Consider the following 13240-nt stretch of genomic DNA (forward strand, 5'->3'; position numbering starts at 1 on the left):
AATTCAACTAAGTATTAAATGGAAAGCACTAAGATATGCTGCAGATGTTTTATTTCTAGTACATCCCATGGAAAACACTCCACGGGATGCTTTCTGCACATCTTGAAATAGAAACTTTCCATAGGCCCCTTTTTTAATGCATCTTTTTTTAAGTAGGTAAATTAAGAAGCAACTCTTAATTACAGTAGGGACCTGGCAACAATTCATTTTCTTTATAAATAAAGAGTATTATGTTTGGATATTAACAGCTCTATATATAGCCTCCCATGTGAGTGTGGGGCTTGGCCATTTTTAATGCACTGTCAGTGTACACTGATGCCCCACAGCACCACTTAGTGGCAAGTGTTCATGTAGGCAAAAAAAAAAAAAAAGAAAGAAAGAAAAATACACTGACACACATTACAACCATATAACATTATTACATTACATTATGGTCAAAATTTATACATGAATATACATTTTTAGTTCAAGATATAGAATCACACATTCTGTGTGTTGGGAAATGAATAGATGGCATTAAACAACAAGTTTCCAACAATAATGCACTTTTCTAGTATTAATTTTTAATCTTACTAACAGAAAAAAAGTGAAAATAGTATATATTTTTTTTATACACCAAACCACCCCCGCCCATTGTCCAGATTTAGCTCACTCCTACAGTCTTTACTGAAAAGTAAGAAAGTAAGACAAAGATTAGTAAAAAAGATGACTCTTGGAACTGCAGAACTAATGAACACTGAATCTTTACAATTTAGCACTAAGAAATATGTCAAAAAGAAGCTAACTCAATCTCAAACAACCGCTTCAACATTTGTGTTTAAAATGAGAAAAAAAACATTAGAAAATACAAAAAAGGACATTGTGTATGCTATAAATTGTACTGACCAGGTATCTCTCCAATATGATGATATGATACTTAAAAATTTACCCCATACTGTAGTTTTTGAACTTTCCTCCTGTGAAATATAGGATGAAACATCCAAGGTTTCAATGCTCATGTCTGTTAGTCTGTCACATTAAATTGATGGAGTTTTGCTACTCTAGGATATATCCCATAATATAGATCCTCAGAGCTGTTTATAGAAAAAAGGAAAGAAATTACACTTTGGCTTTAAATTGTGACATTTGGTGTGGTTGTGCATTTGATCTACCTACAAATTTTAACAATACTTAAATGTATTTTCCAGCCCTGAAAATTTAATGTGGCTAGCTCCAATGTTAGAATTTTGATCTTTATCTATACTTTAAGAACTCACAAAATATTAATTGAAGGTAGAATTTTTCATGGCTTTATTAAATGTGATAAAGTTGTTGTACAAACAAAAATGAGCTGATTCTAATCAAGCTAGACACAGTTACTGATTTTTTCATAAAATGACCCAATAGGTTCCTTATGTGAAAATATAATTCATATTCTATTATATTATCTGAGTTACTATTTTTATTAACGAGCTACAAAATTTATAAAATTAGTCTGAAGTTTAAAAAAAAACTCTGCACTGGTAATTATTTTTATCTTTTAATCCTTTTTTAATGTTTAAACTACTATACAGTTACATTTACTTCATTGTTCAGTTACAAGTTGCATTTTTGCATGCTTTTTGTCATACATTAAAAGACTAACCAACAGAGGGCACTATAAAATCAGACATGTCAGACAGCTGGAGAGCCTTGAAGTCTAATTTTATTCCTCTAAAAATACCTTGTCATCTGTCAGTATAAACTTCTACTCAGCATTAATAACAAACATTTTTCACACTCATTATTTAATCCATGTACTTTCAGGAACTCACACTGTACACCTCAGCATATCTATATCTAAGATCTAGTTTTCTAATGACATAATGAAAACAAGAACAAACTTGAAGAGAAACTGTATTTTAAAAAGGGTAAAAAATCAAAAAAAAAAATCAACCAAGAGTACCACAAATATAACACAACAGTCTTTCTGTGTTTCTTACTCGTTCCTTTAGCATATTCAGTCTTTGGAAGCACATATTCATCAAACATATTTCTCCTTACTTTTTAACAGCACCCATTGTTATTTAGAACACAACAGCTAAACCTCTGTGCTTCTGTCCAACAAACTTCATGGCTCAAACTTTCCTGGTCATTCTAATTTAATTTCTAGAGGCTGTGAGGTATCAAACCAACAGACAGAAGTCTGACTTTGATTGTGACCACTTCAGTGAAATGGCAACACCAGAACTGTGACCCCATTACTCCTAAATATGTCCTCGTTCCACAGCCGCTCTCTTTTCATAAACCCTTTCAGAAGGGCCAGTGCTTCTCTGTCTATCTACTTCCCCATGCATTCCCTCTGAATAAATTACAACTTTACAAAACAAAATACACATTTCTTCATCTGTGTTATTTGTTTAATAAAAGTTACGAATTTACATATAGTTGCAAAGTGCACGCTGATTCTAAGGAGACTCTGGTGTGTCTAGGTAGTAAATAGAAGCAGTGATATCCAGTAACAAGTGTTCATTCAGTGACAGCCCAGGCACTTGTTGTATGTGACATGGGCTAAAAAGATAGCATTTCTCTCTAGTTATAGTGAGTGGAGGTATCTGACTCGTTGCAAGAGCAAACCTTGCCTTCACTTATAGACTCTAGTGAGCTGAGGTGTTTAAAAAACAGCATCATTTAAACACCCAGAAAAAAAAAGAGTGTACATGACTGAATAGGGCGAGTACTGTGAATTACATGTTATAAGATCCACCTACTCCAGTCTACATCACACAACATATATTTTTAGTGGTTTGAGCTTTGCTCATAATGGCATTCGTTCATTCATGGTTCACTTTTCAGACATTTCAAGTTTCAAAGAATAATTCAGTACAGGCTCTGTTTAGATGGGTTTTCCGCTAAATTAGTAGAAGAGATCTCCAGAAGCCTTACACAAACCTCCCCCAGGACAGGCATATGGTGGGCTATACAGTGTATGGCAATATCGTTTAAAACTAGTGTGACTCATTTAATCTGTTAGTAGCAAAATAAATGTGATAAGCAGCATTTTGAGCAAAAAAATATATATATATTTTGTTCTCATTTAACTTAACTCACCTGTTTTTTATATTTCAATTTCATACTCAATTGCCATTTTATGTTACTTCATCAGCTAATTTTTGCAGATGAGTCCTGATCTTTGCCCATCAGTTTCCCAAAGCATAAAACATCTTTAACTCCATGTTTTTTCTATCAACCAATTAACAAAATTGTCAGATATATTTCTGTCCATGATTAATTAGCCTTTTCATGAATATGAAGATGTCCAAGCACGGTACTGACTGCTTCATTGCCCTCAGATTGCCCCTGGCCTCCAGACACGGGGCTGAACACCTCCCTTGGTGGCCACAAATCGTGGTTTAGGTGCCTGTACTGGGTTGGACTTGAGTGGAGGCAGAGAGGCAAGGATGCTGAGCTCAGGAGCACTCTGAAACTGTTTGGCTGACTGGAGCCCAGTGGTATATGACACTGGAGCATAAGGTGTTGGGACTGCAGGGGGCACTGGGTTTGGAATGGGAGTGGCAGAAAATTTTGGAAGGTTGGGTGGTCCAGTTGGTTGGGACAGAGGTGCAGCTGGGGTTGGTATACTGTCTGGTGCTGTTGTCAAGGCAGAGACTGGAGTTGGAGTGAAGGTTTCAGGAGGTGGGGAGGTCATGCCAGAGTGAGTCAAACGTTCTCCAAGGCAAGTGGCTGAGCGTGGTGCGAGGACTTTAGGAGCGAGAGATGGACCAGACATAGGTGTAGGTGTGGAGAATCGCTTGACCTCATAGACACGGGCTGTTTTGATGGGGATCTGCCTTGGTGAGGTCAAGGAGCTTCCCACCATTGGTGGTATGTAGTCACGCTGCTGGGCTTGGTAAGAAGGCATAGCTGCTAGATTAATAGCACTGCCCCCATAGTTAAACATGGCAGAATTGAGCTGATAGGGTTGCCTTCTCATGAAATCTAGTGCTTTGATGCCCTCTCTTGGAGAGCTCCCTCTACCCCTGTTGTCTGGCTTGTTGGTTTCTCTCTGAGGCCCAGTAGGGATAGATGGGGCCAAAAGTGGGTTGTACCCAATTGGGGGCGGTGCACGGACATTTGGGGAGTATTTCCATTGAGAAGGAAGTGAAGGATTGAGGGAGGAACCAAGGGGTTGTGCTGCACTGTGCATTGTCCCTTCCTTCTGGTAAGTAGTCTCGGGTGGAGTGTCCACTACATACATACCCATACGGCTCTGCCTTTTGGCAAACAGTTGGGCCCCCTTACCTCCTGCTTGGAGAATCTGTGGAGCTTCGTGAACAACTCGTGGCTTGGGTGCCACTGGAGGAGGCACCTTTCCTATGCCAGCCTCATCACTTCTAATTTCCTCAGAATCATCATAGATATTCTCGTCGGGTGGTTGGCCATAGTTGTGTCGGCTGGATCTGTCATCCAGATTCTGCACCATAGACAACAGTTCAGGATTGGGAGATTTCTTTTTAACATCTGGCACATTGAACATTGGTTTGAGTTTCCCACTACGCCTTCGAGCCTCAAGCAAGATTCCTGTGCGACCTGTTGAACCAGGAACTGGGGTTGGTGCTACAGTTTCAGACTGGGAGACCACTGACACTTGAGAAAAAGGTGCAATTGAAGATTGCAGTGGTAGCTGAGCAACTGGTGTTTGAAGTGGAGACACTGGGATAACTTGGTCAGCTGACACAGGAATTTGGGATGTAGGTGGACCAGGGGCTAGAATCACTGGTACATGTGGTGCTGGTGGTACTGATGGAATAGAGGCTGGAGTCACAATTGGAAATGGAGCCTGCTGAGCAGTAGTAATTGGTGGTGTTGACTGCACACAAGTAGAAAGGGATGGAGGGTGATAGGTAACAGGAGCTTCTGGCTTTGAGACCAAGGAACTTTGAAGTATGGAAGTTTGTGGCAAGATCACTGATGAAGTACCAGGGGATAGCTGTGAAGTTCCTGCTGTATTGTTAATGTCTAGTTCATATGTAGTGGAAAATGGTGGCGGCACAACAGCTGTTGAGGCAGGACGCTGGGTTGTCTTTGTGACAGGTGGCCGGAACGTCACAGGGGCAGTTGCAGCCCGAATGCTGATAAAGCCAGGGGTAAAAGGACGTGCTGTCCTGTTGAGAACATTACTCACAGGTAGTTCTGGCAATGGTGTTTCGGCTGGTTGACCAGGACTGGTCAGAATGGTAACTGAGGCAGTAGCTGGTTTGGGTGCCACTGGTGGAGATGACTCCTCCATGCTAGCTGTGCTGACTGCAGAGTAGATTAGGTCTCCATTAGTCATTCCACGGGATGCAACAGGAACTGGACCTGGGGCTTGTGATAGGATTGGTTGTGTGGATATAGTTCCAGGTAGTGTTATGTGCTGAGGTTGTAAGTTCATTTCTACTTGTGGCTCTACTTCTTGTTGTGACTGAAACATCTGGAGTATCTGAGGTTCCTCATGGACTTGGGATTGTGGAGGTACTTGAGGTTTTGCTGCTTCTGCCTTCTTGGCATGCTCAGCAACCCTTTTTCTCTGTTGCTCAAATAACTGGGCACCCTTGCCCACAGTGTCACTCAAACCTGGACTCGGAGCATCCTCTGCCCCATCCCCACGACCTTCAGTACCTGCTGTTGCCCTCTTTTCCAGCATATCCAGATAGTCACTGTCCCAAGTCGGGTCAGGAACTGATGAAAAACCTTCCTCATCAAACTCAGATTCACTGCCAGGAAGTACCCCATCCTCCTCTTGTGAGTCCTGACACCTGTCCTCATCAACACTGCCAAAGCTAGTGAGTGTGTACTTCTTGGAGCGCTGCCTTCTCTTCTTGAACATTAGCACACCTTTTGAGTGAGGATTAGGAGCATCTGTCAGAAGAGAGGCGATTGTTCTACACTTGCTTTTGGCTTCCTTTACTTGTTTGTCTTGCTGTGTATCCCCTCGGTTCAGTTCTGCAGGATATGAAAGTCAAAACTATTAGAAGTTGTTATGCAGTGGCATAATGTAAAGTAAATCTTAGGTTCAGAATTTCAAAAGGAAAAGATTTAGCCTTTGAAAGAATGAACTTTGACATAAGCTTCTAAACCTGTCCTGTCTGCCTGTCCAACAGGCATCCATCTCTTAACTTGCCACAGTAGCACTTCCAGGAAAATTCCACAGAAGCTTTGAGCTTATCACATTAGCTAAGGTGAAGGATAAATTTGCACATTGTTAGGGTCATGTACTCTGACATCTAACTTTAATGAAAGTATTTGCAGGCTAATGGAAACTTTGATGTCATAGGTGCCTGGAAGGAGAACTTCAAAAGGCATACATAACATATCCTTTAACTTGTTATGGTATTAAACAGATTATCATAGGCAATCTAATTCTATTACCCTGGTATAAATGCCACATAAAGCGGAATTTTAATTTGTTTAGGACATGGTTCTTAAGTAGGACATTAGAATGTCAGTGATGGCAAGGAGGAATTCCAAGAATCAATTAAGGATGATAGACAGAATGACAAATTTTAGGAAAGAATGCTTAGTCATTTTCTGTGCTTTCATCACTATCGCATTTTTTTAACCTTTCTTCAAAGATTGTGAAACTATTAAGTCAAGGTTAGTGTAAGCACATCATTTTAATTGATGCATTTTGAAAAGCATAAAATGCATTTGCAATTTTAATAAGAACCAAAGTACATCATATTGAGTATTGCAGAACAGATCACATATTATTGTTCTTTCAATATACAGTAAGAAAGAAAAAGTAAGAAAAGAGTAAAGGGGATGAGAGCAGCAAGAGATATTATCCTCAGTTTGCCAGCTGATATCAAAAAGCAGTTGCTGCTGGTTTTCTGGGCTCCTAGGTTGATTGCTGGGTTTTTTACATAACTGGAGGAAAATACGGTAAACTATATGACCATGCCCTGTTTAACAGATTTGACACCCACCCACTTTGAGCTACAAACCTCAAAAAACACTTATGTGTGGCTAGTTTTGCTAATTGTCATATTAAACAAATCACACTGGACACGTTAGTCTTTTTGATTAAGCTTGATTAAGCTTCATATCACACTATTCCGACAGTACTGGTACAATTAACTTTGGTATCAGTGATGTTTCCAGAGTATCAATGGATATAAATAGCTAATGACCAGTTTTAAAACTCGGCTGGTGACTCCAGGATGATTATAAACAGGTACCATATATAGATAAATAATGTAGTTCAAAAACTGATCTGTTTTAGCTCCCTAAAGCGCTGTGTTAAATCAACAATGGACCTCTTTTGACGCACTGTTTAGAAAAAAGTAAGGCGATAGATGAGCATATTTGTTTGATTTTTAATTTTTGGATCATTTGTATCATAATCATAAACTCCCCCCAAATCATAATAGGATATTTATTTAACTTTTACATGTGAGGCACAAGTTGATCACAGTGGCCTTCTCCAGGTGTACTTACTGGCTTGCTTGGCCTTTTCCATGTAGGTTGTTGTAAGCTCATCATCGATGGGTTTATTTACAGGCCCCACCATGGGCACGAGCTGGTTACGGGAGCCAAGCATCAGAGCCTCCTTTGCCCTCTCAGGAGATACCAGTGGCACATTGGCAGGCTCTAAAAAGCCACTATCCTCCTCTTGCCCTGCATCCCGTGGCCCTTGGTCATCTGCTGAGGATATGATAGAGGAAGTCTCTGTCGATGTCTGGGAAGACCACATTCCGGGACCAGGAGGTTGGTAAATCACTTCCCTTCTAGCCACCCCTGGCAGACCTCCTCCTCCATTTCCCTCTCCACCATCCAATAAATGGGGGTAAACATGTGCATCTGGAGCGCTGTCATAGCCACTCATTTCTGATGTCTCCCCACCCTCAGGAGAGGTTCGTCCTGTGGGTTTCCCAGGGTTGGAGTTGCTGGGGCTTCGGCGTTTCTGCCTGCGTTGTCTCTCGTAGCCTGCCACATCTGCATCACTATCAGTCTCGCCATAGTAAGCCTCGCTCCCAGGTGGCGATGTCAAGCCGCTGGTTAGGGTGGAGCGGCTACGATGGACTTCACGGACAGGTGCATGGTGAGGGTGATTTGGTGACATAGCTCGCAGAGCAGCACGGTACTCTTTGTCTATTCGGGGAGATGGAGCTCGGGTCACAAGCACCACAGACTGAAAACCAGCAGGTGCCCTGAAAACAAGTGCAAAGGTTAAAATAGTATTAATGTCAATGAGTACCTTTGAATGTGATATCATAACTTAATTTTTTACATTTAGTATACGTTGTCTTCTTGTTTTTTAATTAATTTTAAATGCAGGGCAGCAAGTATCAAGTCAGTGCATTTTACACTTTTCTTTATCCATTACAATGAGCTGCTGATGCTTTAAGATTAGGAAGAGTTTACTTTCTCTTGTTCTTCTGACCTTTTGACCCGGATGTGTAATATCCCAGGGGAACTGTCGATGAGGTTCATGGCCTGGGCATGGGAGAGCGTTGCACATGGCTGCTCATTGATGGAGACCAGCTCATCAGCCTCCCGCAGCCCAGCCCTGCATGCCTTGCTGCGTTTGCGCACCTGCATATAGGCAAAACAAGTTAAAAGGTGAAATACTAAAAATAACTGAAAATCTGAGTTTCTGACTCGTTGTATGAAGAAATATTGTTTCAGTCATTTGGTACAAGTCCCTGATAACCTACAAGAAGAGACATCCAGGACTATTTAGAATAGAATAGAATAGAATAGAATAGCCCCTTATGGTCATTGTACATGTACAATAACATTTGATGTCTTAAATCAGGTATAAAGGCCTTGCAAGCAGACGTTTTTAATAATAAAAGAATGAGAATAGACTTCCTCAGTAAACCTTCCTTAGTAAAAGGAAGTAAACTTCCTTTCTCTGTTTTAAATTAATAGCGATTACATGCTACCAAAACAAAATACCTTTACTGTGAAATAGCTTTTAAATATTTAGAGTGTGCAACTGTTCATATCCTGCTGAATGAAGTCATATTTACTTTTTATTGTTCCAGGATTTTATCAAACTAAACATAACTTGAGGCCAAGTCTCAGCCCTGCCACCTTACTTTGAAGGGCTGTACAAGTTGTATAGTACAGAGTTGTGATAATATTTTCCCAGAGAATGATCAGAGAAAGACCAGCTTTTGTAACGCTTTTGATTAGAAAATTTAAAAAAACAACAGAGCTATGCTGCTGTCTTGGATTGGTTTGTGATAATGACTGACAAAGACAGAGACCAGATTTTGCACTGACAGCTCGATCTTGCTGCAGACATATGCCACATATTAGCTCGAGTGGAGCTCTCATACACACTTTAACAAGGAAATGCCAGCCAGAAGCCATCTTCATTTGGTGCTTTGCTATTTGTGCCCAAGGTCTGTCAGGACCGTGGCGTTTTGCCCACTCTAAACTGCCTCAGGTCTGTGCAAGCTATGTCGACATGTCACATAGTAAATCTAAAACAGAGGCCTGAAGATGTTCTTATTTTTTTAAGCTAACAGTGCAGTTTTGATTACGCTCTACGAAGGCATATATGAAAGAAATTTTTAATATTAGAATTAGTAGATGGAGAAGCATTGCTTTGGTTACCTTAACTAGTTTTCTTTCCAGCTATTCTAGTTTGTCTGTAATTAAATCCCATGTCCCCATTTAGCTAAGCCTTTTAAAATGGTCCGTGCTTACTTGTGGCAGAGGATGTCTGTTATTCATTCACGCAGTCACTTTGTGGCCACAAATCATAACAGTTATAATAGCCTTACATGCATGCACACATTCACCACATGGGGAAGTACAAAAATACACTTAAAGTCATATAAATAAACATAGAAGCATGCACATGCTGTCTCAACGGCACAGACCCAGGACTGACACACCAGCTCTTTTCAGTGCAGCCACACACTGCTCCACCTGTTTGGGATGATATAGTGTGAGACCTGACAAGATTACAGCTTCCTCCTCTCAGGGGTGAAGGAGCACATTGTTTTAGATGATCAGACAGAACCAGCTGTCCACCTTCGTAAAGGTGACTTGGTGTCCCGAGGCCAGCTTGTCTACATATTACTCTTCATAACTCAACAACGTAGAATCACTCATGAAAAAAATATTAAAAGTCTACTTAGACAATCTAAGCCAGTAACATTTTCCAAAGGATAATTATTTTGCCAGTGCAAATATTATATATGAACTCAACTGTGGAAGATAATGAGTTACAGTACAGGTATATATCAGTGCATTATACAAATAAGGATTCATTGCACAGAAGAACTGGCTATACTAACATTTGAAATTATATCCTGTGAAAAAGCAGGATATAATACAATTTCCCTGACCTACTGTGCCAAGCAGATAGATTCCTGTATTTTGTAATATGGAGATCATTTTTAAAAAAAGACGGGGGGGAGCTTCATTTGAATTAACACCACGCCATATGTGATGTCAGAACAGCAACAATTCGGAGTAACAGATGTCAAACGATTAGTAATTCTTTTTGATGTGAACCTACAAGGAAGTGACGATTAGCATCAAGACGATTAGTGCATGTTCAGAAATAGTGTATGAGGCTAATTTTTAAATACTGAGCTGAAACATACACCTTGGCTGACCTAGAGACCTGATGCTTCTCAGCTATAAATAGCCACCTTCAAAAGTACTTCTGCGCAGTCAACAATTATGGAAAGTATGTGTGGATGAATCTATTTTTCATATTATGCTAATATACATTCATAAAGTGTGTTCAATATAATGTATTCTATAATGTGTTCAATACAAGTAAATGTACATATTAAGTCAGAAAATAAAAAGAGAAGCTTATATCAGAGGTGCTATTTTTTATATACTTGGATGCCAAATTAATCCTTTTATCCAGTGTGTTCCCCATCTCATATCATGCCACATTCTGAAATCCTAAATGGAGATCAAGACTGAAATTTGGACTGCTTCATTTCTGCCAAGTGTTGGTACGAAATTATTGCCCATGAAGAATTTGCTTTTGGAGAGTAAAATGAGCTGAGTGACTCCATGTGAGAATTCGAAGGTTAAATATTTCCTTTACCTTCAGTGGACTCAAGGAAATATGAATATTTAACTAGTCTGCAATTCTCCAAAATGTAATAAAGATTTTTTTTAACATTATAAATATCATTGTGGATTTAATATGGCCTACACCACACTGATTTCAAGAAATAACCTGAGGTCACTACATTTTGCTTACTTGTATGTTTTTCACTCTTGTAATTTTACTTTACGATAAAAAACCAACTGAATGGATCCTTCAAGATTATCGGGTGTGGCCAGGTTAATTGAAGCGTTTCTTGAATTAAATTCTGATGTTGTTCAGAGGTGTAGGGCGCACTGTGGCCAGCGACAGAAAAAAATATTTTCTGCAAATATTACTTGATTTCTGGGTTACTATCATTTGCTTTAATGCTGAGCTTAACAGGCAAAGCAGTCAGAGGAAGATATGCAACAGGGTGGCCTAGCATTCCCACCTATCTGTACTTGAAGTTTAAAGTTCACCCAATCAATCATCAGTACAACTCTACATAAAAAAAGTTCTCAAACAAGATGATGACTCACATTCAGGCCCCAAACCAACATTGAACACTGCCAATGTTCCTTTAAGCTTTGTTCACAGCTTTACACAATACAACTCTGTTGCTGTTTCCCTTCTGCTTGGTGACGCTATCGATTTTAACACCGTTTTGTTCTTTTCACTGTTGTCTTAGCAAACTGTGAAATGCTGGCTTCTGTCCAACATGCTGAGTGACTCGCCTTACCTTCGCTACCTGGAGTGGTTTCTGGTGTTCCACGCCTCCCTGGAGACGAAACCCCCATGGCGCTCCACCAGACAATGTAATTATCACTTCCTCTACAACCATTGTTCTTCTCTCTGGATCTTCTTTTTTATCTTTTCTTCTTTTTTGTAGTTATTTTCTTTTCTTCTAAGGTTTTTAATCATTCATCTGAGGACCCCCCTCAGTGCTTTGGCCCTAGTCAGGGCCCCATCGGAGAGCTCTGGCCTGCTCTCGCCTAGCACACTGTCCGGGTGCTGACTTCCCTCTGAGCTCGCACTCACACCTGAACACACAAACATGCAAGCACACACACGCACACACACACTTCTGTGTGCCCACCCATACTCCATGTGAGCCAACTACCATCGCCAAAGGAAAAAGAGAGGGAGAAGGAGAGAGAAATATGATGGGAGGGGGTCTGTGTCTGCTTACACAGAGGAATGCCTGCCCCAAATGAGGGAGGGGAGGGTCCAGCTCAACACTTGTCCTGTCACTCAGACCTGTGCCACTGGGTGCTGTCCTATTTTTGAAATTGGAAGGCACCGCCACCTTCAATGTCTTGCCTGCTCCTCTTCAGATCAATGCAAAGTTACCATTCAGAACATCCAAATGCCAGTGTTTCATATCTGGCATTTAAGGGAGGTAGTAACCTTTAGCAGAGTCACTCTCCCATCTCGCGGCAGCTTTGCCATGAGTGAAGACACCACTTATGATTAATTACTTTAAATACATTTTTTTTCTGTTGAGAAACATTATCCATGTGGACAGTAAGTGGAGATTGTGGTGCTGTCAGTCATTAGTGCATGCATTCTGCCAGATCCTCTGGAAACATGCAAGGCTGTCATCATAGAGTCTTTGGAAGAAATACTAATGCTCTGGATGAAGAATCTGCATTGCTACACTGAGATTTGACCAAGGTTTATCCACAAGCATTCACATTATTGACTGAATGGCACATACAGAAGTATCCCATGATCACATAATTGCTTAAAAAATAAAATGAAAAAGTTGTTTTGCTAAAAGATTTTTGGAACAGTTTGTTGTTTATTAAATTAGAGGTAATATAACACCTCTCTCTGCAGGCAGACATGCATCCCACTGCATGTTTACCTTTACGCACATCGATCGGTCACAACTGGACGCCACATTCATACACACAGCCAAACTCTTGGCTGCTGCAGATAGTCTGAACAGAGACATTTCACACACAAACCAAGCTAAGAGACTGGATGTCTGAGAAGCTGTACCTTAGTGCACAGTGATGCTTTGTGCTAAACGCTGCTGTCACAAAGTGCCATAAGTGGCAAGTCAATTGTAGAAACATAACTCGGGGGGAAGCTTTTTAAATTCTTAGGAAAAGTGAGCAAGTGCTTTTTACCAGATTTGGCTATGTAATGTTTGCAGTTCTTATGCTTTTTAAGCATTGGTGGTATGTCGAGTAATTATTAATACTTTAAGTGAGGCCTAAA

At 40.3% G+C, this 13240-nt stretch overlaps 1 protein-coding gene across 1 annotated transcript; it reads right to left on the reverse strand.

Annotated features, from left to right (window-relative positions):
• Positions 1-399: 399 nt before the first annotated feature.
• Positions 400-12125, reverse strand: synpo2la (synaptopodin 2-like a). Its single transcript, XM_035904703.2, has 4 exons — positions 11754-12125; positions 8384-8535; positions 7438-8150; positions 400-5943 (listed from the first exon to the last, which is right to left on the reverse strand). The coding sequence occupies exons 1-4, from the start codon at positions 11853-11855 to the stop codon at positions 3308-3310; spliced, it is 3603 nt and encodes a 1200-aa protein (XP_035760596.2). The 5' UTR covers positions 11856-12125; the 3' UTR covers positions 400-3307.
• Between the last annotated feature and the right edge of the window lie 1115 nt (positions 12126-13240).

The sequence above is a fragment of the Neolamprologus brichardi genome, chromosome 13, assembly GCF_056152115.1.
Source record: "Neolamprologus brichardi isolate AB-2024 chromosome 13, ASM5615211v1, whole genome shotgun sequence".
Lineage (NCBI taxonomy): Eukaryota > Metazoa > Chordata > Actinopteri > Cichliformes > Cichlidae > Neolamprologus > Neolamprologus brichardi.